General features: G+C 47.1%; 1 protein-coding gene across 3 annotated transcripts in view; it reads left to right on the forward strand.

Annotated features, from left to right (window-relative positions):
• LOC120937510 (interferon-induced, double-stranded RNA-activated protein kinase-like) overlaps positions 1-25303 on the forward strand; it is a 349006-nt gene that overhangs the window by 87509 nt on the left and 236194 nt on the right. For all 3 annotated transcript variants that reach the window (XM_040350789.1, XM_040350790.1, XM_040350791.1), the window contains 2 exons: positions 20739-20781; positions 20909-21012. In XM_040350789.1, the coding sequence (XP_040206723.1) occupies positions 20739-20781; positions 20909-21012 (147 nt within the window). The remainder of the gene's footprint in view (positions 1-20738; positions 20782-20908; positions 21013-25303) is intronic.

Below are 25303 nucleotides of genomic sequence, written 5' to 3' on the forward strand. Positions count from 1 at the left end.
CGGCCACCGCGGGATTTAAATCTGGTGCTCTCGGTGCATCAGAAATCGTCGTTTGAGAACATTAGGGAAATCCCCCTATTGACTTGTAGCCTTTCTAGTGGCGATTACATCTGCCAGGAGGGTTTCTGAGTTGGCGACTTTGATTTGCAAGTCTACCTACTTGATCCTCCACAAGGATAAGGCGGTGCTATGCAGCCTTCGTTTCTCCCAAAAGTTGTTTCGGCGTTTCATCTAAATGAGGACATGCTTCCATCCTTGTGTCCTCGGCCGTTGCATCCAAAAGAGGTTGCGTTGCATTCCTTGGACATAGTCTAGGGTGTATCTGTCTGCTACGGTTCCGTTTCGGAGGTCAGATTCACTTTTTGTGTCGGTAGCTTGTCCAAAGAAGGGCCTGTTGGTCTCGTCGGCCACCATTTCTCAGTGGATTAGACAGATCGTGATCCAGGCTTATGCATTAAAAGGGTGGGCGCCTCCCTTTCCTGTCACAGCACATTCGACCAGGGCAATTGGTGCCTCCTGGGCTTTCCAACATCATGTGTCAGTTTCCCAGGTGTGTAGGGCGGCGACCTGGTCATCTGTTCACACTTTTACAACATTTTACAAGGTTGATGTGAGCGCATCTGCGGATGCTTCTTTCGGCCGCAAGGTTTTGCAGGTGGCCGTTTAAGGTTGCAACTCCTCTGTAGAGGAGCTCTGGTTGTTATGGGTGGAGTTTTTTATGTTGCTGTTCCCACCTCTCGTTTTTTTTACACTGCTTGGGGATGTCCCTAAGGTCAAGATTAAAATGCTGTGTCCGTCAAACGAAAGAGAAAATAGGATTTTTGTACTCGCCGTAAAATCCTTTTCTCTGAAGTTCATTGTTGGACACGGCACCCACCCCTCCTCCTTTTCTGTTTGTACTGCTTTTTGATAAACTGAGCTGCTGGATGTAGTGTGAGGGGTTATAGCCAGTAGGACCACCCCCTGGGCGGTACTGTACAGCTTTGCTGTTTTTACATGTTCTGCCTAGTCCTCTCCTGAAGGTGGCAATATAAGGTCCAGATTAAAGTGCTGTATCTGTCAATGAACTTCAGAGAAAGGGATGTTACTTTGAGTACAAAAATCATTTTTTTTTTTTAAAAGAACAGCGTAAAAATAAAAGGTAAAATAAATAATAAAAAATGTATTTAAACGCGCACCATCCTGCAGAGCTTGTGTGCAGAAGCGAACGCATACTTGAGCAGTGCCCACATATGAAAACGGTGTTCAAACCACACGTGAGGTATCACCGTGATTGGTAGAGCGACAGCAATATTTCTAGCCCTAGACCTCTTCTGTAACTCGAAACATGCAACCTGTAGAATTTTTTTTTGTTTAAATGTTGCCTATGGAGATTTTTCAAATATTTTATTTCTTAACCATCAAAGGCAAGTTTAGGTTCTCACAACAATCAGATACACAATGGGCCAAATTCTCAAAAAAGCTGCCTAACTTAACTTTCAGCAGTTAAGTTACACTGACTTAAAATCTCTACCTAAGTGCCCGATCTTCAAAGCACTTACCTAGAAATTTCAGGCCGTGTAACTTAAGTGCCGCCGTCGCAAGGCGGTCCTCCTCTCCGGGGGGCGTTTAAAATTTAAATGAGGCGCGCTCCCGCGCCGGCCGTACTTCGCATGCGTGTGACGTAATTTTCCCGACGTGCAGCGCGCGAACGTAATTGACGCCGGGCGGCTTTGAAGATTGCGACGGGACACTAAAGTTGCGACGGGTGAAAAAAATATACGCGCCGGGAAAACAAATAATTATAAAAAAAAATGACAGCGTCGCTCAGCATGCATTCCTGAGAGGGAGAACTCCATGCCAATTTTCAAAGAAAAAACCGGCATGGGTTCCCCCCCCCCAGGAGCATACCAGGCCCTTAGGTCTGGTATGGGTTGTAAGGAGACCCCCCTACGCCGAAAAATCGACGTAGGGGGTCCCCCTACAATCCATACCAGACCCGTATCCAAAGCACGCTACCCGGCCGGTCAGGAAGGGAGTGGGGACGAGCGAGCGCCCCCCCCCTCCTGAGCTGTGCCAGGCCGCATGCCCTCAACATGGGGGGGTTGGGTGCTCTGGGGCAGGGGGGGCGCACTGGGGGCCCCCCCACCCCAGAGCACCCTGTCCCCATGTTGATGAGGACAGGACCTCTTCCCGACAACCCTTGCCGTTGGTTGTCGGGGTCTGCGGGCGGGGACTTATCGGAATCTGGGAGTCCCCTCAAATAAGGGGGCCCCCAGATACCGGCCCCCCCACCCTAAGTGAATGGATATGGGGTACATCGTACCCCTAACCATTCACCTGTAGGAAAAATGTCAAAGTTAGTAAACACACAACACAAGGGTTTTTAAAATAATTTATTATTCTGCTCCGGAGGCCCCCCCTGTCTTCTTTATTAGCTCTATTACCAGGGGGGGCTTCTTCTTCCACTCTCCGGGGGGTCTTCTTCCACTCTCCGTGGGTCTTCTTCCACTCTCCAGGGGGGGTTTCTTCTTCCGCTCTCCGGGGGGGGCTTCTCCGCTCTCCGGGGGTCTTCTTCTATCTTCGCCGCTCTCCGCTGTTGACTCGGCGAACCCCGGTTCTTCTGCAGATGTCCGGTGCCTTCTTCTTCAGCGCTGGCTGCCTGCTATCTTTGTGTGTTAGCTCAATTACGAGCAGGCAGCCATCGCGGTCTTCTGTGACGTCAGGTTCTTCTCTTCTGTTCTTCTCCTCTCTTCCGATGTTGACTCGTCGCATCTTGTCACTGCAATGATGGAAGCGCGCCTTGCATCCCATTTATAAAGGCATCACCGTCCCATCATGCTCCGGTAGGTACCCACGTGGTGGGTGCCTACCCACGTGCACCCACCACGTGGGTACCTACCGGAGCATGATGGGACGGTGATGCCTATATAAATGGGATGCAAGGCGCGCTTCCATCATTGCAGTGTCAAGAGGCGACGAGTCAACATCGGAAGAGGGGAGAAGAACAGAAGAGAAGAACCTGACGTCACAGAAGACCGCGCTGGCTGCCTGTTACTAATTGAGCTAACACACAAAGATAGGAGGCAGCCAGCGCTGAAGAAGAAGGCACCGGACAGCTGCAGAAGAACCGGGGTTCGCCGAGTCAACAGCGGAGAGCGGCGAAGATAGAAGAAGACCCCCGGAGAGCGGAAGAAGAAACCCCGGAGAGTGGAAGAAGAAGCCCCCCCTGGTAATAGAGCTAATAAAGAAGACAGGGGGGGCCTCCGGAGCAGAATAATAAATTATTTTAAAAACCCTTGTGTTGTGTGTTTACTAACTTTTACTTTTTGCCTCCAGGTGAATGGGTAGGTGTACGATGTACCCCATATCCATTCACTTAGGGTGGGGGGCCAGTATCTGGGGGCCCCCTTATTTGAGGGGACTCCCAGATTCCGATAAGCCCCCGCCCGCAGACCCCGACAACCAACGGCAAGGGTTGTCGGGAAGAGGTCCTGTCCTCATCAACATGGGGACAGGGTGCTCTGGGGTGGGGGGGCCCGCAGTGCGCCCCCCTGCCCCAGAGCACCCAACCCCCCCATGTTGAGGGCATGCGGCCTGGCACGGCTCAGGAGGGGGGGGGGCGCTCGCTCGTCCCCACTCCCTTCCTGACCGGCCGGGTAGCGTGCTTTGGATACGGGTCTGGTATGGATTGTAGGGGGACCCCCTACGTCGATTTTTTGGCGTAGGGGGGGTCTCCTTACAACCCATACCAGACCTAAGGGCCTGGTATGCTCCTGGGGGGGGAACCCATGCCGGTTTTGAATTTAAAAATTGCTGTGGAGTTCTCCCTCAGGAATGCATACCAAATGCCGTCGCTTGAATGGGCCTTTACAAGGTGTGACTAACTTTACACATTGTAAAACCAGCCCTAGTTTTGCGCAAGCAAAATCGGAACTTACGCAGAAATCACAATGCTGAAATGCTTTGAGAATCTGCTTAAGTCCTCATTTGCATACTCAAAGCTGCATTTCCATGAGAAATGCCCCCAGCGGCAGATGCGGTACTGCATCCTAAGATCTGACCGTGTAAGTGTCTTACACATGTCAGATTTTCTGCCTAACTTTGGAAAAAGCCTTTTGAGAATCGTTTCCAAAGTTAGGCACAGACTGAACAGCAGTTAAGTCTGCGTATCTCTTTTGGGAATCAGGCCCAATAATTTTAACAGATCTATTGAAGAAAATTGAACAATAGTCCAAAAATAGAAATCAGATCATTCGTAGCATCCAGCGAGAATTGGCGCAGACATTTCAGCTACCACAGGAAACCCCCAGAGTCCCTATACATGGGGTCTCCCTATCTGTTTTCCATTTTTTTAATTCGTAAAACAAAAGCACTGGTGTAGGCATTTATCACATAAATAATGGGTCCGTCCTGAAAAGGAAATGGTGCAGATTCCCTTAGCAGGCTTACCTTGGAGTGAGACCCGGTTTTCACGACTCTCCTCCCCACATTCACTGATCGAGCCCACTTTGCAGGAGCTTCACAACTTTACCACTTCCTCCGATCCCTCCCTGACACCGGACGTTTCCGTAGACAGCCTACGACCTTTGAAGACTTGTGCCTGGGAGATGAACCCATACGGAAATCCCTTTCTTATTCTTACAACATTTTACTTGCTCACACATCTCAACATGACCCCCCCTATTTGAAAAACAACATTACATTTACTGAGGATCAAAAGCATGGTATCCTCTTCTTTGCACATAAGGCATCCTTGTGTAGCAAGTATCGGGAGATCACCTACAAGATTCTAACACACTGGTATAGGACCCCATCGTTGTTGGCTTCAATGTTCCCAGGACATGGTCCTCTGTGATGGAGATGTGGTACCTACACCAGTACTCTACTTTAAATCTTCTGGGAATGTCCAGAGCTGTCCCTTTTTATGGAGACAAGTTCTACAGATCATTCACAAGATTACCAAAGTCTCTCTTCAAGATAACCCTGCAGCAGTACTTCTAAACCTGACGCCCATGTCTTGTAAGAGATTTTGAAAATCTTTACTGAAACATCTTCTGAATGCAGCCAGGACGTGAATACCAAGTGTGTGGAAGCAACAATCTCCACCAGTGGTGTCACATTGGTGTGCAATATACAGCGGATGGAGCATCTGACAGCTGCCCTGGGGGATAGAGAGGAGGAACACAATACTCGCTGGACACACTGGGATCTGTTCCGTTTCTCAAACGTCCTACTTTTGAGTGACTCGCTTTAAGAGGATCTGAGGGCCTTGGGCCGTCAACTTTGCCAGAACTTTCTAACCCCCCCTCCCCACTTCCCCTTTACTGTTCCTCTTTTTAGACTTTCTTATCTTTCTTTCCCTCATTGACACCCCTGGTGTCGTCCACTTTCCTTTCCTAAAAAAGAGAAAATTCTCTGTTTGCAGTTTTCCACTGGTGCTACCGCCCTGCGAATCCGGGATTAAGAGTCACACTCTACATCAGGTACAATGTTTTTAGTTTTGGTTCCTCGGGATTGCAGTGGCTCATTACCTGTTAGCCAGGGATAAGGGTGTTCTGCCTCTCAGGTTGTCATTCTTACTCCCTAGGGTTATTTAATAGTATACATATGTCCAATAACACTAACCCTCTTTTCAGTTGAGGTGGGTCTCATCGTGGTTCAGATTAACATAAGGATATTTCTGTTTTGGAGTATTTAGACCACAGTTTCCTGAATTACCATGACACTGTATTGGAACCTTGACTGTAATGTCATTAATGTACTTAGCATTTTTTGAAGGGTTACTGTTAAAGCCTGTCATTTGATGTGATTGGGCGATGTGTGTGATATTATGCCTCTTTGTGTAAAACGCATACCTTAAATAAAGATTTAAAAACTGAAACGAATAAATAGTAAAAAAATGTTAATGTAACTCAAAATATGCAACCTGTAGAATTTTTTTTTTTTTTTTTAAACGTCGCCTATGGAGATTTTTAAGGGTAAAAGTTTGTCGCCATTCCACAAGCGGGTCCAATTTTGAAGCATGTCATGTTGGGTATCAATTTAGTTGGCGTAACGTTATCTTTCACAATATAAAAACTAAAATTGGGCTGACTTTACTGTTTGTCTTATTTTTTAATTGAAAGAAGTATTTTTTCCCAAAAAAAGTGCGCTTGTAAGACAGCTGCGCAAATACGGTGCGACAAAGTATTGCAACGACTGCCATTTTATTCTCTAGGGTGTTAGAAAAAAACTATATAATGTTTGGGGGTTCTAAGTAATTTTCTAGCAAACAAAAATGTTTTTAACTTGTAAACAACAAATCTCAGAGATTAACCAGTGCATGACTATTTACGTCGACGGAATGGCACAGCTGCGCATATGTGCGTAATAAATATGTATATATATATATATATAATATATATATATATATATATATATATATTATGTGTGTGTGCGTAATAAATAAATAAATATATACATACACATACACATGTCCCCTTTAAGATGACCCTGTCGCAAGCTCCGTGCCAGCGGGACCCACAGACCCGATAGCTGCTGGTGTCCCGGGATCGGGTCACAGAGCTGAAGAACGAGAAGATGTTGGTGTGAACACAACATCTCCCCGTTCTGCCTAGCTGACACTGTCACTGATTGTGTTCCCTGTCATCGGGAAACGCGATCAGTGATGTGTCATGGCAAGCCATGCCCCCTAACAGTTGGAACACGCCCAAAGTCACACTTAACCCCTTCAGCGCCCCCTACAGGTTAACCACTTCACTGCCAGTATAATTTTTAACAGTAATCTGCATTTTTATAGCACCGATCGCTGTAAAAATTACAATGGTGTCAAAAGTGTCCGATGTGTCCGCCATAATGTCGCAGTCACGATAAAAATTTCTGATCGCCGTTATCACTAGTAATAAAAAAATTATAAATAAAAATGCCATAAAACTATCCCCAATTTTGTAGACGTTCTAACTTTTGCGCAAAACGATCCATAAACGCTTATTTAACCAAAAATATGTATCTGTCTAAACTTGGGAAAATATATATATATATAATATTTTTGGGGGATATTTTATTATAGCAAAAAGTAAAGTCATTGTATACCGCCAAAAGAAAGCTCCATTTGTGGGAAAAAAAGGACGTCAATTTTGTTTGGGAGCCACGTCGCAAGACTGCGCAATCAAATCGCAAAAAGTGGCCCGGTCATTTTGGCTGCATAATGGTCTGGGGCTTAAAGTGGTTGTAAACCCTCTGGCGGAGGTTACACCTACAGGTAAGCCTAGAGTAAGGCTTACCTGTAGGTGCTTGCAATATCTCCTAGACCAGTGATGGCGAACCTTGGCACCCCAGATGTTTTGGAACTACATTTCCCATGATGCTCTTGCACTCTACAATATAGTGGAGAATCCTGGGAAATGTCGTTTCAAAACATCTGGGGTGCCAAGGTTCGCCATCACTGTCCTAGACCTACACGGTCTCTGAGATATTTGCAATTTCCCAGAGCGATGCTGCCTTCTGCTCATGTGCCATTTTATGCCGGGGTCATGCCTTTAAAGTCGGCTCCAATGTGACTCCGGCTAGTCACAGAGCCGGAGTTTGCGGCCCCCGGAAGAAGAGGGGTGAAGATGGACGCTCGCTGCCTTGGAGGAAGACGGCTACATTACTGGCTTCTACTGCAGGTAAGTGTCACATAGTGGGCTACTATGCGATGCATAGTAGCCCATTATGCTTTACCTTTGCAGTGAGACATAGGGGAAGTAAACCCCATCAAGATTTACTTCCTCTTTAAGAGATTAAAGTGGTAGTAAACTCTGTACTACCACTTGTACCTACAGGTAAGCTTTTGTCTCCTAAACTTGCACAGTTAAAGAGATATTCAGAGTGCATGCAGCCGATAACCTCCATCTTCAGGTCCAGCTAACATTGCCGGACCTTTAGAGCATGTGCTGGAAACGGCGGCTCCCACGTGCATGTGGGGAAGTAACGTTCTCGCGCCCCCAGCCACTCTTGTAGCTGCAGGCCTGCAAAACCCAGAAAAAATTGGGGAAAGATGTCGGCCGTCTCAGCGGTGACATTGTGGGTTGGGAGGGCTTCGTTCTAAGGCAAGTTTTTCATAATGTGCTAGTATGCAATGCATACTAGCTCATGAATGACATTGCCTTGCAGGAATTTTTTTTTTTTTTTTTTTTAACCATCAGCGGTTTACTACCACGTTAAGTGTAAGCTAGATTTCTTGTTTTGTTATGTAGTAAGCTCTTGGGAGAGTTCCATTTCACTCTTGGTTATTTGGGAAAATCAGGGTGGTCCACCCACAAGTAGCGGTTGGTAAGAGTTAGACCTTGTGGCAAGGGCCAGTTACCAGAGGAAATAATTGTGTTGGCCTAAGAGAATCCAGGTTCTTTAATGGCTGCAGAAACTCTTTGGCAAAGTGATAGATTTGATGTATCCAGTAGTCCAAAGCTGGCTGTACACTGTTTAATCTGATTTGTACAATTTCCTTTAGTTTTGCCTAAACTGTGTAAAAGGAGGATCCACCTGAACATACTATTCAATTTGAATAGAGATAGGGTTTGTTGGGACCCCAGAGGCCAGAGAGCTAAGTAGGGGCGGGGGGGGGGGGGGGACTTAATCGGTACTAGGTACCAGTAGCAGGGGTAATTTGAACGTAGAACGCTTGTTGTAGATGAAACATCAAGCGTGTCCCAGGGCCAGGTGTGTATCACGAACGAGTGGATTTCTTGTGCACAGAATAATATCTCCTGACGAAGCTACCACAGTAGCGAAACTAGTAGAGATCCTGATCTATATGACCCCCCTCGCTTCATCGCCACCCTCAGATTAGGGTTCCATACCAGCTCGATGATGAGTTGGCTGGTCGTATAATCTGTATGTTTTACATTACTGCTGATGTATTTTTTTAAATTGTGTATTCCCTATTGTTTTATGTTGCTTTCAATAAATTGATTCATTTTTTTACTTTTACTACATTTCTCTGTTTAACTTACCTACCTAGTACCGATATAGTCCCCCCGCCCCTACTTACCTCTCTGGCTTTTTTTGGGCCTCTGGGGTCCCAACAAACCCTATCTCTATTCAAACTTATGCTTAGGATGATGGTACTTTTAATTTTATTTAATCTTGTTACTGAGAGGCATCCATATAAATCATACTATTCAATTTGTATCGGATCAGGCACCCTTGCACTACTTATCTGATTGTGGGTTTGAAGGAGATTGTACAATCAGATTGTACAGTGTATGACCATCTAAAGAATATGTAAACCCAACATTTCATATTCCTCATATGTACCTACTGAGCCATGTACTTGTATGAAAAAGTATCTCTTTTCTTTCTCTCTTTCTGTATTGCTTCCTTTGTGTGAAATCCCTGTTTCTCCTACCAGTCACTCTGCTTTGCTTTTCTATTCAAAACTGGCCACACTAGGCATGAAAACACAGTGTGGTTAGTTCTCTAGCTGTGTTGAGAACTCTGCCTCCAATGATGATACTTATCCCCCCCCCCCCCCCCCCCGCACAGCCATTCAACGAGAGAACCAGTGTACTTCTGTTTCTTCTCCCCTAGCTCTTTGAGCGGAGGGTATGTGATAACTTATAAATTAGGGGAAAATAGTTATTTACAATGTGAGTGTGTGTGGTATATATGTTTGTGTGTATATGTATATGTGTATATATATATATATATATATATAAATATATATATATTCTCTACAAATACATTTTGCCATTCATTTTCTATTTGTAAATTGAATGGGTTGTTTTAGAAGGTGAGGGCTCACATATACTTTAAGGAAGTGGGACCCTACTTTTGTAAACTAACACTGGTTAAGGAGATTGTGTGTGTGTGTGTGTGTGTGTGTGTGTGTGTGTGTTTTTTTTATTTTTATCTTAAAGCAGAACTCCGGACAAAATCTCTTCTTTTTTTTTTTTTTTTTTTCATAGTTTTAATGCTGCTTTCCTGCCTTTCTAGAATATGTAGTCCATATTTAGATTTTCTCTGTCGTTTTTGAGAAAGTCTGCATTTTTTAAATAATGGGGTGTATTCCCTGTGATTTTTTTGTTTGCAGGACCACAGGCTGCTATGCCATGCAATCCACTGGTCTTGTCACCTCCCTCCTGTAGTTCAGTTCAGCTCAGCCAGCACTTCCTGCTGCTTGCAGTGGGTGGACCAGCAAGTCTAAGATGCCCTTCCACATAGGCAGTGCTCTCCTCCTCCAATCACAAGCTGAGCTGGAGCTGACTGGTTCTCTCAAAACATTTAACTCCATACATGCTGGGCATTCACACAAGCGGGCAGTGGGTACAGATCTCGCTAGTGACATTAACAAGGCACTGTGACAGCCCAGACTTCAGAGATCAATATTAACTATGCCCTTCACCAGAGACATACAGGGGAAAGATTAACAGTTGTCTTTCTGTATAAGCAGAGGAGAAGGAGGGGCTGTTAGGGATGAGCCGAACACAACCCCCCCCCCCCCCCCCCGTTTTCGGTTCGCATACAGACCAAAAGTTCACGCAAACATTTAAACACCGTTAAAGTCAATAGGACTCGAACGTGAGAAATCTAAAGTGCAAATTATTGTCCTAAAAAGTGTTTGTGGACCCGGGTCCTGCCCCAGGGGACATGTATCAATGCAAAAAAACTTTTAAAAACGGCAGTTTTTTTTGGGAGCAGTGATTTTAATAATGCTTAAAGTGAAACGATAAAAGTGAAATTTTCCTTAAAATTTCGTAACTGGGGGGTGAGTATAGTATGCCTTTAAAGTGGCGCATTTTTTCCCGTGCTTGGAACTGTCCCTGCACAAAATGTCATTTTTGAAGGAAAAAAAGTAATTTAAAACTACTCGCGGCTCTTCATGAATTGCCGGGAATACAGAGAAAAGTCATTGAAAAAAACAGGGGTCCCTCCCCCCTGACATTTTTTTCAGTGATTTTTATCTGTATTGCCGGGACCCGACAATTCATTAATAGCCGCATGTAATTTTAAATTACTTTTTTTCCTTCAAAAATGACATTTTGTGCAGGGAACCAAAATGAAAAAAAAAAATGCGTGGGGTCCTCCCAAAATTCAATTACCAGGCCGTTCAGGTCTAGTATGGATTTTAACCACTTCATTACTAAGCCTGTTTTTCAGATTCAGTGTTTAGGAGACTAAAACAGTTTTTTTTGCTAGAATATTACTTAAAACCCCCAAACATTATATATATATTTTTTTTCTAACACCCTAGAGAATAAAATGGCAGTCATTGCAATACTTTTTGTCACACCGTATTTGCGCAGCGGTCTTACAAGCGCACTTTTTTTGGAAAAAATTCACTTTTTTAAATTAAAAAATAACACAACAATAAATTTGGTCCAATTTTTTTATATATTGTGAAAGATAATGTTACGCCGAGTAAAATGATACCCAACATGTCACGCTTAAAAATTGCGCCTGCTCGTGGCATGGCGTCAAACTTTTACCCTTAAAAATCTTGATAGGCGACGTTTAAAAAATTCTACAGGTTGCATTTTTTGAGTTACGGAGTAGGCCTAAGGCTAAAATTATTGCTCTCGCTCTAATGATCGCGGCGATACCTCACTTGTGTGGTTTGAATACCGTTTTCATATGTCGGCGCTACTCACGTATACGTTCGCTTCTACGCGCGAGCTCGTCGGGACGGGGCGCTTTAAAAAAAATTTTTTTTTGCTTTTCGCATTTATTTTTACTTAATTTACAATTTTTAACACTGAAATAAAAAAAAAAAAAATTATCACTTTTATTCCTATTACAAGGAATGTAAACATCCCTTGTAATATAAAAAAAGCATGACAGGTCCTCTTAAATATGAGATCTGGGGTCAAAAAGACCTCAGATCTCATATTTGGGCTTAAATGCAAAAAAAAAAAAAAAAAATTTGGAAATGTCATTTTTTCAAATGACAAAAAAAAAAAATGTCTCTTTAAGAGGCTGGGCGGGACTGACGTTTTGACGTCACTTCCGCCCAGCAGAGCTACGGGGGACGGGCGAAGGAGATTTTTCCTTCAGTCTCGTCCCCGCTCAGCTGCCAGATGGTCGCGATCCCCTCCGCCGCTACCGACGGCTCCGGTAAGCGGCGGAGGGCGCGGGACAGCGGCGGGAGGGGGGGGGCCCTCTCCCGCCACCGATAACGGCGATCTCGCGGCGAATCCGCCGCGGAGACCGCCGTTATCGTGTACAGGACCGTCGGCACTAAAGATGGATACCTCAGTTGTGACAGCAGCTGCTGCCGTTACTGGGATATCCATCTTTAAAAACAGGACGTATTTTGACAATGGGCTGGAAAGCAAGTGGTTAAGGGCAACCCCGCACCAAGTTAAAAAAAAAAATGGCGTGGGGTTCCCCCAAAAATCCATACCAGACCCTTATCCGAGCACCCAAGCTGGCAGGCCGCAGGAAAAGAGGGGGGGGGGGAGAGGTCACCCCCCCTCCTGAACCATACCAGGCCACATGCCCTCAACATGGGGAGGATGATTTGGGGGTCTGTGATCCCCCACAGCACCTTGTCCCCGTGTTGATGGGGACAAGGGCCTCATCTCCACAACCCTTCCCTGGTGGTTGTGGGGGTCTGCGGGCGGGGGGCTTATTGGAATCTGGAAGCCCCCTTCAACAAAGGGGACCCCCAGATCCCACCCCCCCCATGTGAATTCATAATGGGTACATTGTACCCCTACCATTTCACCAAAAAATTGTCAAACTGTTAAAACCAAACAGACACAGCTTGGGAAAGCCCCCCTCTGATGCAATGGAAACCACGGGGGTCATGTGACGGACGGCCCCGCCCTCAGCTACATAAGAGCCATCAGGCTAGCACTGCAGACCCCCAAAGCATCCTCCCCATGTTGAGGGCATGTGGCCTGGTACGGTTCAGGGGGGAGGGGCGCGCTCATTCGTATACCCCTCTTTTCCTGCGGCCTGCCAGGTTGCGTGCTCTGATAAGAGTCTGGTATGGATTTTTGGGGGAACCCCACTTTTTTTTATTTTTTTATTTGGTGTAGGGTTCCCCCTTAAAATCCATACCAGACCCGATTTTGAGGGGGGCCCCCACACAATTTTTCTTTTTTAATTTGATGGCAGGGTTCCCCTTAATATCCATACCAAACCTGAAGAGCCTGGTAATGGAATTTTGGGAGGACCCGGCAATTAATGAATAGCCGCGAGTAGTTTTACTTTTTTTTTCCTTTTAAAAATCGCTGCTCCCTAAAAACTGCAGTTTTTATGCATTGATACAGTTTTTAGGACAATAACTTGCATATTAGCCTTTAAAATTAGCACTTTAGAATTCTCCTATAGACTTTTATAGGGTGTTCCGCGGCTTTTCGAATTTGCCGCGAACACCCCAAATTGTTCGTTGTTCGGCAAACAGGCGAACAGCCAATGTTCGCGTTAGAGTCAAACATGAGTTAGACTCAAAGCTTATCTCTAGTGGCTGTACAGACTTAACCCCATAGCTGCTGGGGAGTGAGTGCCATTTATTTGGCACGATGTTCAGATTCAACATGTACATGACTAGGGCAGCCGGATATCCTACTGCACCAAACAAGACAAGTATCTACCCCTTACCTTTGCAACCTTCCCAATAACCACACTGACACCTGCTGGATTAAAATGGCCTGTTAGGCCTTTATTAACAAAAATACAAATAGCTGAATATATATATATAAAACGTGTATGTGTGTGTGTGTGTGTGTGTGTGTATATATATATATATATATATATATATATATATATATATAATTTCTCCCAAACTTAAATATTTAACATAATAATATTTTATTCAACATTTTACCACACCTTGGTTGTCAGACCCCCTAACAACCCCTGATCACTCTTTTGGGCCTGTGGTACCATCGTAGCTAGCAACCTGTCCCCAGTCGCAACCACGCCTCGAGGACCCTAGCTGACCACAGACCCACCTACTTCTCTCCCGGTGGTCCAGACTGACACCAGACCACCAAGGAGGACTCCATCCCTGAAACTATGCCCCCCCACCGTTTTACCGAAACCATCCGTCTCTTTCTAAAATGAAGGGGAACCCACCGCCACTGCGACACAAGTGAGACCACCTCACACTTGTGCCCGCCGCCACACCAAGAAAGCCCTCCTGATGCCCTCCTCTAATCCCAGGGCCCAAAGATCGATCCCGATCGGGTTGAGATGGACCCCATCCCCCCTCAAATACCGCCAGGTCTCAACCTCCAGCTCCGAGTGGCGAATCGCCACCCCCCCTTGTTGGACCACGAACCTGCCCACCTCCCTATCAACCTTTATCCGTGCCTTGTCCAACCTTTCGAGCGACCGCGCCTCCCTCCAAGCCATGCGAGCCACAATATCCGACCAAACGATGATCAAATCGGGGAAAGAGGCCCGCAGGCGGCGAATATCCCACTGGATATCCTTGACCACCTGGCGTATAGGGCGGATGCCAAGGTCGTTACCCCCTGCGTGAATAACCAAGATATCAGGTACTCGGTCCAGGCTGGCGCCCCTGTGAACCTCCGGCAAAACTTGTTGCCACATGGGCCCCCGGATCCCGATCCACCTGACCCTGCCTTCCTCTCTAGGAACCCCCAGCTGCCTACATCCGGGCCTGACATTCGCCCTCCTTGCCCCCCAAAACACAAAGGAATGTCCCAGGATCCAAATAAGACAACCTTAGGGATCTGTAATGACACAAAAGGAAAAAACAATACCCAGCAGAACAAACCCCCCAACACAGAATATACATTCTAAAACACGACATTCTGTATTCATAACAGATGAGGACGAACATACAGTCTGTATCTGTTAGACTCCCATCTGCCAATCCGCTTTACAGAATCTGCAGGCAAACCCCACCTCGCTGCTTCTGTCGCTGCCCCAATGCGAAACGAATGAGCCGAATACTCCCCTGGGACCAAACCACCCTCCTTCAGACATTTACGAAAAACTGCCGTAAACTGGAACCTAGACAGGCACTCCCCCCTCTGATCCACGAAGAAGGGGCCCTCCCCCTGTGGGCGAATCTCCAAAAATTGTCTCACCACTGTCACCGGGCAAGTCAACGGGCAATTTCCCCTAAATAGCTCCACCTTCATCCCCTTCCCTTGTTGGTCCGTCTTCGAGCGCCTGATCCAAATCACAACTGAGTCTTCCAAGCACCGAACGTCCCGAAACTGTAAACCTCCACCCACAGCCTTGGAGGGAGAAACTAATTCCCCCACCCTGAAGGCCCCAAAAAAGGCCAACACGAAAGCTGCCCGGAACAGTAACTGTTCGTAAGACGAAGAACACACCTTCCCCAACATCCCCAATACCGTGCCCAGAACCGGAAATGAAACCGGGCGCCTGGAATCCCGGGGGGAACCCCCCCTCCTATATCCCTTCAGTACTCGGCGTACCACAAAGGATTTAGTAAAATCCTTGAGGCCGGCCATTTGGAATAGAAAGGCCAGTGCCACCATTTTGTTACCCATGGCGCCCCCCGAAGTCCCTCGCTCGTAATTGCTGCAAACAAAAAACAGAACGCCTGCAGACCTTCCGGGTCATCCGACCCCCTACCTCTTCCCTCAGGGAGAACCATTCCTGCCAAACTTTTGAATAGGCCTTCCACGTTCCCTCGCTGAGCGACTGCCGTATCAATCCGCGCTCCACCGGCCGTGACAATATGCTCCGTAGCCCACCGACCCCACAGCATCAGTGAACAGGACCAGGTCCGCATTGCTGACCGGCCCCGTTTGCCACATCGAACGACCATTGAAGGAATCAAGGAATGTCCCCCAGACCCTCAAGTCGTCTCAAGTCATTGGTCAATCGCACAAAGTGGTTTGGCACCTTAACCCCTGACGTGGCCGCCGAAAGCCGTCGGGAAAATATGCGCCCCATAGGGATGATCCTGCAGGCGAAATTTAATTTCCCCAACAAGGATTGCAGCTCCTTTAAGCGAATCTTCCTCTTCACCCGTGCCGCACCCACCTCCTCCCTTAGTGCCACCACCTTGTCCTCCGGCAGCCTACATTCCATAGCCACGGAATCAATAGTTATCCCCAAGAACACCAGCTCGGACGCAGGGCCCTCCGTCTTGTCCGGCGCCAAGGGGATCCCAAAACGCTCCGCCAAGTACTGTACTGTCCCCAACAACACCCCGCAACAGCGCGAATCCGGGGGGCCTATGCACAGAAAATCATCCAAATAATGGATGACTGAATTCACTCCCGCTACCTCCCTTACCGACCATTCAAAAAATGAACTAAACGCCTCGAACAGGGCACAAGATATGGAACAGCCCATCGGCAGGCAACGATCAACAAAATACTCCCCTTGCCAATGACACCCCAGCAAACGCAAACTAGAGGGGTGTACCGGCAGAAGCCTGAAAGCCGATTCCACGTCGGTCTTCGCCATCAGGGCCCCCTTCCCGTATTTCCTAACCCAGGAGACCGCCGCATCAAACGATGTATAGGTAACCGCACAACTCTGCGGATCGATACCATCGTTAACCGAGCTCCCTTTCGGGTATGACAGATGATGAATCATCCGAAATTGCCCAGCCTCCTTTTTAGGAACCACACCCAACGGGGAAACTACCAAACCGGGCAATGGTGGCTCCTGAAATGGGCCGGCCATCCGGCCGAGCGCCACCTCCTTGGCCAATTTGGCCGACACCACCGCCTGATGGCGCAGAGCCGACCGTAAATTGTCCGACACCGGAGGAAGCTCCGACAGCGAACTAGGAATCACAAACCCCTCCCTGAAACCTGCTTCCAACAGACGCGCCGCCGCTCTATCCAGATACTTACTTAGAAAAGGCAGCATCCTTCCCAGTCTCACCGGCGTCATTCCCTTTTCCAGTGCCTTCTCCGGACCGTCCCTTTCCTTGCTTGAAACGCTTATTGAAGGCATGGGCCCCACCACACCCCGAACACTCATGCTTGAAGCGGCACGATCCTCCAAACCGGCAGGTTCCGTCGTTGAACTGCCAACACACCCCTTTCTTTTTGAGGGCCGGCGATCCTGAGGAGGAAGCGCCGCCGGCCCCCCCCTGGAAAAGACTGGCTCGTAGCCCTGGACGAGGTCATCAACCTCATCCAGAGGCTGATGTCTTTATGGTCCCACCTAATGGAGGGACGAACCGCCTTGCACTGACGAAACTGTTCGTCGTACCGCAGCCATGCCAAACCCCCATATACCCTATGCGCTTCATGAATGGCATCAAGGTAGCAAAACAACGCCGAGCAGTTCTCGGGGGCCTTTTCCCCGATCACACTAGCCAAAATCGCAAAAGCTTGCAGCCAATTGTCAAACGTCCGCGGAATCAGCCTGTACCTGCGTTTCTCTTCCTCATCCTTTTTACTCTCGTCCGGTTTTACCCGGTCAAGATTAAATTTCTCCAGCGGAAGTAGGGAAAAAATCTCCACAAACTCGTCTTTCCGGATTTTTTCCCGCACTTCCGGCTTCAAATGGGCACCCAACGGCCCCTCAAAGCAGATGTAAATTTCGCCCCGGGCTGCGTCGTCCACTCTCACCTTGTCCCCGTCTTTGTCCTTATCCTTCCGCTCCGCAGTAGGTCCCTCGCCGTCCTTCTCCGCCTGCGTCTCCGCCACCCCAGTTGCGGGTGGCACCTGAACAGGGGGGGTAACAGCCGCCGACCGCACCGGCTGCGGGGAAGGGGCAAACGCTACGGGGGAAACGACCGGACTATTAGGGACCCAGGGACCGAGCGGGCCTGGGGAGCACTACCATCTAATCTGCGTAACAGTTCCCGCAAAGCATCCCACACCCCCCCTTCCCCCGTGGGACTAAGGACCGCCACCCCCCCACTATCTCCTGTGACCCTAACCCTCCCCCCGCAGTGTGGTGCGCTGCTGTCTTACCTGTTCGGCGCGGCCGTCCCGGTCCTCCAGCCGAAGTGCTCGCCGCCCGTCCATCCTCCAGGGGGCCCTCCGGCAGCTCCCCCTCTTCGCTGCTGCTGGAACCCACCGCCTGCCCGCGTGGTCGATGACGCTCCACTCGACTTCCTCCCAGACCGCTGGGCACAGCTGGCGTTGCGAAAGGTGTGGGGGCGCCCCCCCCCCCCCCCCGAGGGCTCTCATCTCCATCGCTGCTGAATTCTTCTATCAGGTCATCCCTCAGCACCGCAGCCGCAGCCTGAGCTCCGCTTCCTCTCCGGCCTACCCTCCCAGGCTCCGACAGAGGCCTGGAGGCGGGACCTCCCGACTGTCGTGACTGGACGTGTGCCGCTCCTGATCCACCGCTAGCCACGCCGACACCGCGTGCTAGGCCGCCGCCTGAACTCCCCGCAAGGCCGGCGCCTGTAGATGGGTCCTTCCCCCGCCGAGCCGCCCGATGCCCCGCTAGGGGGAGCCGCCGCGTGGACCTGTGCCCTTGTGAGAACCGGGGACAAAGGCCTGGACAGCCTTGGGGCCTCTACGCACAGCGAGCCCTGCACCCTCCCGACTGGGACTCCGGATGCGGCGCTGGGACCTGGGGGTAGTCTCTGGAGAAAAGCGCTCCGGCGGTATCGACCGCCTCGCGCGGAAGCAGGCCTCGTGCTGGCCGGGGCCTGCTGCACCCCCCGCAAGAGACTCTGTGATTTGGCTCTGCAGCCAGTCAGCGCCGTGTAGCTCCACAGCAGCCTTAAGCTGCTCTAGCAAACTAGCTACCTCACTCATGGCAGCCCTCTCTATCTCTCCACAGGGAAAACAGACGCAGCACTCTCCTGTGACTTTCTCTCTCGGCTTCTTCCCCCAGACTCCTGATGCCCCTCCTCCACCTTCTCCTCACTATCCAGCAACTCCTCCCTACTTCCCAGCTACTCCAATCGGGTAAGTTCTCAGGAAACTCTAACACCCCCACCAATTTTAACCTCTTCTCCTCCGCCTGTTCCCTGTACCCTGTCATGTCTGTCCTCCACCTCCATTACACTACGGCTCCGAACGTGTCTGGCCTAGTGTACCCTCCCACATTCACTGCAATTCCCAAAGCATGATAGGAAGTCTAGTTTCATTAAAGTGAGTAGAGAGGATATTATGCAATCCGTGGTGTAACAGGAGTCTTTGACAGAACATATGTTTTTTTTTTATTCCAGAGATGACTTCCTGAAAATTTCAATTAGACTTTTCTCTTTGGCGATGAGGAATTTCACAAATGTAATAACTGTTTAGTGTTTTGTATAGGTGAGTGTACTAATGGGGGATTTTTTTGCAGATCCCGGAGTTCTGCTTTTAAGGAATTGCACACAAAAAAAATTTTTTTGCAAGACCATCTCAAAAAGTCTGGTTTAAAAAAAAAAAAAAGCAATATATGTGTTACTTGTGTAAGTTGTAAGGTGAACTTACACAGGACCCCCTTCTCACCCCCAGCTGCGCTGACCTGGACCACGCAATCTCCGGTTCTGAGCCCCGGTATTTCCGCGTCAGTGTCTGGGTCTTAGAAATCCCCTCAGCTGAATGTCCAAACGTGCCTCGTCCATAAGGGACGTTTCGGAGCATTCTAATTGGTCAGCACCATCACATGGGTGGTGTGGACCAATCCGAAGCCACATAGCCCATCCTGTCAGCTGAGAAGACATGTGGATGCTGAGGGAATTTCTGAGCCCCAGACTCCTAACGTGGATATACCGGGGCTCAGAACGAGAGATTGCCACGGTCCAGGTCAGCGGGGGGGGGGGGGGGAGGGATGGATGAGCAGGAGGTCCTGTGTAATTTCCCCCCTTTACAGAATTTTCTGTAAATGTGAACTCACCCTTTAAAGTGGATGTGAATGAATGAATGAATGAGTGAATGACTTGTATAGCGCTACTCAGCTACTCATGCAAACTGATTCGCCTCTGGTGTAAACCCGATTCATGAAATTTGAGCTGGGCACATATATCTGCAGTATTTTGGTATCTCCTTTGTAATGAGCGAAGTCTTTTAGCTCTCTTCTGAACGGTTCCTCTGTTATCAGCCTGAGAACTCTGACATAGTTTTTGACTTTTTAGACAAAAACAGCCTGAATCTTTTGTCAAAGGAGGTTGCTAAAATAGAGTAGCAGAGAGCAGCTCCTATTACAAAACAGCTCTGAGAGTCTCTGCCTATGAGGAGAGAGGGTGTGTGTCTTTCCTCAATTTAGCAATTTTGGCTATCGTGGCTGTATGCCCAGACATCACACTCTGTGTTAACCAGGATGAGAAAATCTCCTAACAAAATATGAACTTTCTAAACCGTATATAATTGTGAAGACAGCAGATATACATATAAAACCTATGTAGGGAGATTTGGTTAATCTCTGTGTATCATCTGAGGCTGTTCACTTCACTGGATGTATGGATCGTTTACATCCACTTTAAAGAAAAATTCCAGCTTTAACTAATGTGATCCCTCTAGTCTACAAGCAGGAAATCACTGTAGTTGACATTACTACTCTAGGGAGCTTCACTATCTTTCGAGTTCCTCGCATTGTGAACACAGGAGGTTGGTCGCTTGGCATGGGCACTATTCTCAATGAAAATGCAACCAATGTAACTTTGTGAAAAATGTCATTCATCTTTAGGAAACGACAACGCGATTGTCGAATAAACAGGTCTATAGCAGAAATTTGAAAATTGCTCTGGTCCATAGGGGTGGGGGTGTACAGTTGTGATTAGATGAAGTGGTTATTCATAGCTTCATAAACAAGTTTTTGGGTGAAAGTGTATTTTAAGAGTATTTTATAACCTAATTATTCCAGAATTGCTATACAAGTATGATTGATGTAATGTTCCTCCATTGCAGCACTGAACACAGTACAGTAAATGGTGTCGCAAGTAAATTGGAGGTATGTACTGTATTTATTTTAAATTTTTTATTCTTCTTTCAGTTTTTTTTGTTTGTTTTTTGTTTTATTTTGTTGTATTCTAATGGCCCAAATTGGTTTAATAGTATTTTTCCCTTCTATATATTAGGAGTTCCCAAACTACGTAGGAAGATTTAATGAGTATTGTCAGAAAAGGGGATTTAGATGTTACAGTTTTGTGGATGCTCGAAGAGGGCCTGATCATATTCCTGAGTAAGTAAAATAATGGAAAAGTAAAAGTGAATGAATAAGTTGTGCACATAGCTATGTACTTACTCCTACATTTTTTTTGTGAAATGTTAAACGGTGTGATGTTCCATGCTGCTAATTTATCGTCTAAGCGGTTCAGTATACACCTGTGAATTGAGTGGGTGCTCTCTAGTTCCAGGAGGATGTACCCCTATGTCCTTCCAGAACTGTGCCTTGTAACTGCGCTGCTGCGCGATCTGTAACTGTGTCCACCGGCAATCACAGTTACAATAGTAAGCAAGGCTTTCATTCATGATGCCTTGCTTACTGTTTGATCTCTGTGATTGGTCACAGCGATCACATGGTACTACCAGGGCCAGTCACAGTGGGTCCTGTACTGTGTGTGTATAGATGGATAGAGAGAGAGACGCACACAAACTGTATATAGATGGTAATGTCCATAAAGGTAAAAAATAACATCCATCCGTATATAGCATAAACTAGATGTCCAACATATACTGCAGAATAGTAATCCACATGAAAATGCTGATATGGCTGACAGAGTGAATATTCACCACCACATAGAATGTGTGATTACCAACTAACACAAGCTAAGATGCCTGTGGCTAATACCCAGCCAGGGCCTTTTCCTCATATAATGTCAGACAATGCTCAGGGAAGGCAGACACTCAGGCAGGGAGAAGCAAGCAGGTAACGTTCCATTGTTCATGGATAATCACTTCGACACCGTGGCAGTTGATCCAGAGGGAAAGAAAACTTGCCATAGTGTAAAACCCAACTAATGTTTTATTCATAAAAAACGTATTGCACTTACATCATAACCGATGGCAACTCGCATGTTAAAAGAAAGCCGTAGGCTTACGATAGCGCTGTGACGTCAGCATGTCCCTCCTCATCCAACCTCTGAATAGGATGCTGAGCACATGCACTCAACTTCTTTGGTCTACCATGGTGATGCCTGTTCTGAGTGGAACCTGTCCTGTTAAACCGCTGTATGGTCTTGGCCACCGTGCTGCAGCTAAGTTTCAGCCGACTTGGTTGTTTTTCTTCATAAGAAAAAGCTTCTGTCTTGCCACTCTACCCCATAGCCTAGACATTTTTTTTTTTAATCCAACAAAGTTTTATTCAGTTTTCAGAGGTACAAGGCATACAAAGTCACCTTAACATTGCGGGGAAAGAAATAAAACAAAAACTACGGTATACACAAACAAATCAAATCTAATCCGGAATCCGAGCCGACCAACCCTCCTTACATCACCATATTCTCTCGCATATTAGATCACATAAACCATATCTCGCTCAACATTAATGCCCAATAGTCTATCAGCCACTAAGTTCACCAGGGGCCAATCCTGGCACATCCAGCCATCTAGTCCATACCTTCTCGAACTTGTGAGCACTACCCCTATGTTGATATATCAGTTTCTCCATTCTCAGTAGTGTCCCAATGTTAGAAATCCATTCTGTCAAGGTCGGGGGAGTCTCATCCTTCCAGTGTACCATAATAAGTTTCCTCGCCTGGAACAATACTCTGTGTACGGCCTCCCTGCTATCCTCCTCCCATTCGTACTTTTCCAAAGCACCCAAGAGACAGGCCCTCGGGTCCTGTGGGAGAGACACCCCGAACACTGAATTAAATGTGGTCACCACACCCGCCCAGTACGTGTGAAGCTTGGGGCACCTCCACAACATATGGACCAGATCTCCATGATTTCTTTTGCACCGCGTACATGTGGGGTCAAGCTGTGAATTCATCCGGTGTAGTCTGTGAGGGATGTAGTAAGTCCGCAGCAGTATATACAGCTGGCTGAGCCTTTGGGAAACATTCAGCGAGCACCTACCCACTGCCTGGAAAATCTCTTCTCACTGTTCTTCATCTAACTGGCCAACGTACACCTCCCATTTCTCTCTTATCTTCAGGGGATGCTGTTTCATCACAAACTGTAACAGAATGGCATAACACTGGGAAATAAAGCCTTTTGACGACCCAGCATCCCTCAAGAGATCAAACACAGGAGTCGGCGACAGATGCCACTCAAAGGCGCGACCCTGTGCCGCCACTGCATGAAGCAATTGTAAATGAGAGAAATACATTGATTGTGGAAGGCCAAACGCCTCCCTTATATCAGTAAACGAGCGTAGTACTCCATGGCTGAATATGTGTTTAAAATGCGTAATCCCATACTCCCTCCATCTAGCCCCAGACTGTAACTTGGCCAACTCAGTATACGTGTCATTTTGCAATATAGGGCTATAGTCTGTATAGCCATCTGCATTCTATAGCCCATACATTTTAAGAATACGGGAGATTGTTGTCAGATGTGCCACACAGCCAGTACTTGCCAGATATTTATGCAGCTCCTTTTAATGTTGCTGTAAGCCTCTTGGCAGCCTCCCTGACCAGTTTTATTGTCCTTTCATCAACTGTGGAGGAACGTCCCAGTTCTTGGTAATGTCACTGTTGTACCAAATTTTCTCCACTTGACGATGGCTGTCTTCACTGTGTTCCATGGTATATCTAATGCCTTGGAAATTCTTTTGTACCCTTCTCCTGACTGATACCTTTTAACAGGAAAGACCTACTAGAACAGCTGAACTTTGGGGTTAATCATAGGCACCGGACCTATGCTTTGAGCCACATACGGCAATAGTGTGAACCCAGCCTTAAAGCGGATGTGCCAGTAAAAAAAAAATATTAAAAGCCAGCAGCTACAAATACTGCAGCTGCTGACTTTTAATATTAGGACACTTACCTGTCCTGGAGTCCAGCGCCGTCCGCAGCAGAGGACAAGCGATCGCTCGTCTCTCTGCTGCTCCCCCCGCCATCCTCCGTGAGGGAACCAGGAAGTGAAGCGCTCCGGCTTCACTACCCGGTTCCCTACGGCGCATGCGCGAGTCGCGCTGCGCCCGCCGATTGGCTCACACGCTGTGTGCTGGGAGCCCGAGTGTTCCAGCACACAACGGGGGACAGACGGGAAGTCTGGAAAAACCCGTCTTTTGCCCGAGACGTGTGGCCGGAAGTGGGTGCAAATACCTGTCTTTAGACAGGTATTTGCACCCCCTCCCCCTGTAAGGTGTCAAATGTGACACCGGAGGGGGGGCGGGTTCCGATCAGCGTGAGTTCCACTTTAGGGTGGAGCTCCGCTTTAAGGTGGAAAAAGTTCTGAAATTATTTATCTTTGTCTAATTTTTTTATCACAGAACCTGACATTTTAACAGGGGTAAAATAAGTATTGAGAACGTCACTATTTTTCTAGGTAAATATATTTCTAAAGGTGCCATTGACGTGAAATTTTCACCATGTCGGTAACAACCCATGCAATCTATACGTACAAAGAAACCAAAACAAATAACTTCTGATGTTACGTTACGTGTAATAAAATAGAATGACACAGGGAAAAAGTATTGACCATGGTAACTGAAATGTATTTAATATTTCGTACCAAATCTTTTGTTGGGAGACCTTGTCGCGTGCACTACTCAGGTTTGTATTTGTCCCATTCTTCCACACAAACTATCTTCAAATTTTGAAGGTTCCATGGACCACTTTAGTTCTTTCCATAGATTTTCTATTGGATTCAAGTTAGGTTATTGGCTGGGCCATTCTAGCAGCTTTATTTTCTTCCTTTGAAACCAATTGAGAGTTTCCTTGGCTTTGGGATCATTGTCTTGCTGAAATGTCCACCCTCATTTCATCTTTATCATTGTGGTAAATGGCAGCAGATTTTAATCAAGAATGTCTTGGTACATTTTTCAATCATCCTTCCTTCAATGATATGAAGTTTGCCAGTATCATATGCTGAAAAACAACCCCACGCCATGATGTTTACTGTTGGTATGGTGTTTTTGGGGTGATGTGCAGTACCATTTGACCTCCCAAAGTTCAATTTTGGTCTCGTCTGACCGGACTATATTCTCACAATATTTCACAGGCTTGACTAAATGATGAGCAGCAACTTTAAACAAGCTTCAACATGCTTTTTCTTCAGCAATGGAGTCTTGCATGGTGAGCGTGCATACAGGCCATGAAGTGCATTACTTATTGCTTCCTTTGAAACCATTGTACTTGCTAATTCCAGGTCTTTCTGACGCTCTCCTCAAGTAGTCCTTGGCTCTTAAACAACTTTTCTGAGAATTCTTTTCACTCCTCTGCCAGAAATCTTGCTAGAAGCACCTGGTTGTAGTCGGTTTATGGTTAAATTTATGTTCTTTCCACTTCTGGATTACGGCCCCAACATCGCTCACTGGAACTTTCAGATGTTTAAAAATCCTTCTATAATCGATGCCATCAATA

This window comes from Rana temporaria, chromosome 4 (genome assembly GCF_905171775.1).
Source record: "Rana temporaria chromosome 4, aRanTem1.1, whole genome shotgun sequence".
NCBI classification, from domain to species: Eukaryota; Metazoa; Chordata; class Amphibia; order Anura; family Ranidae; genus Rana; species Rana temporaria.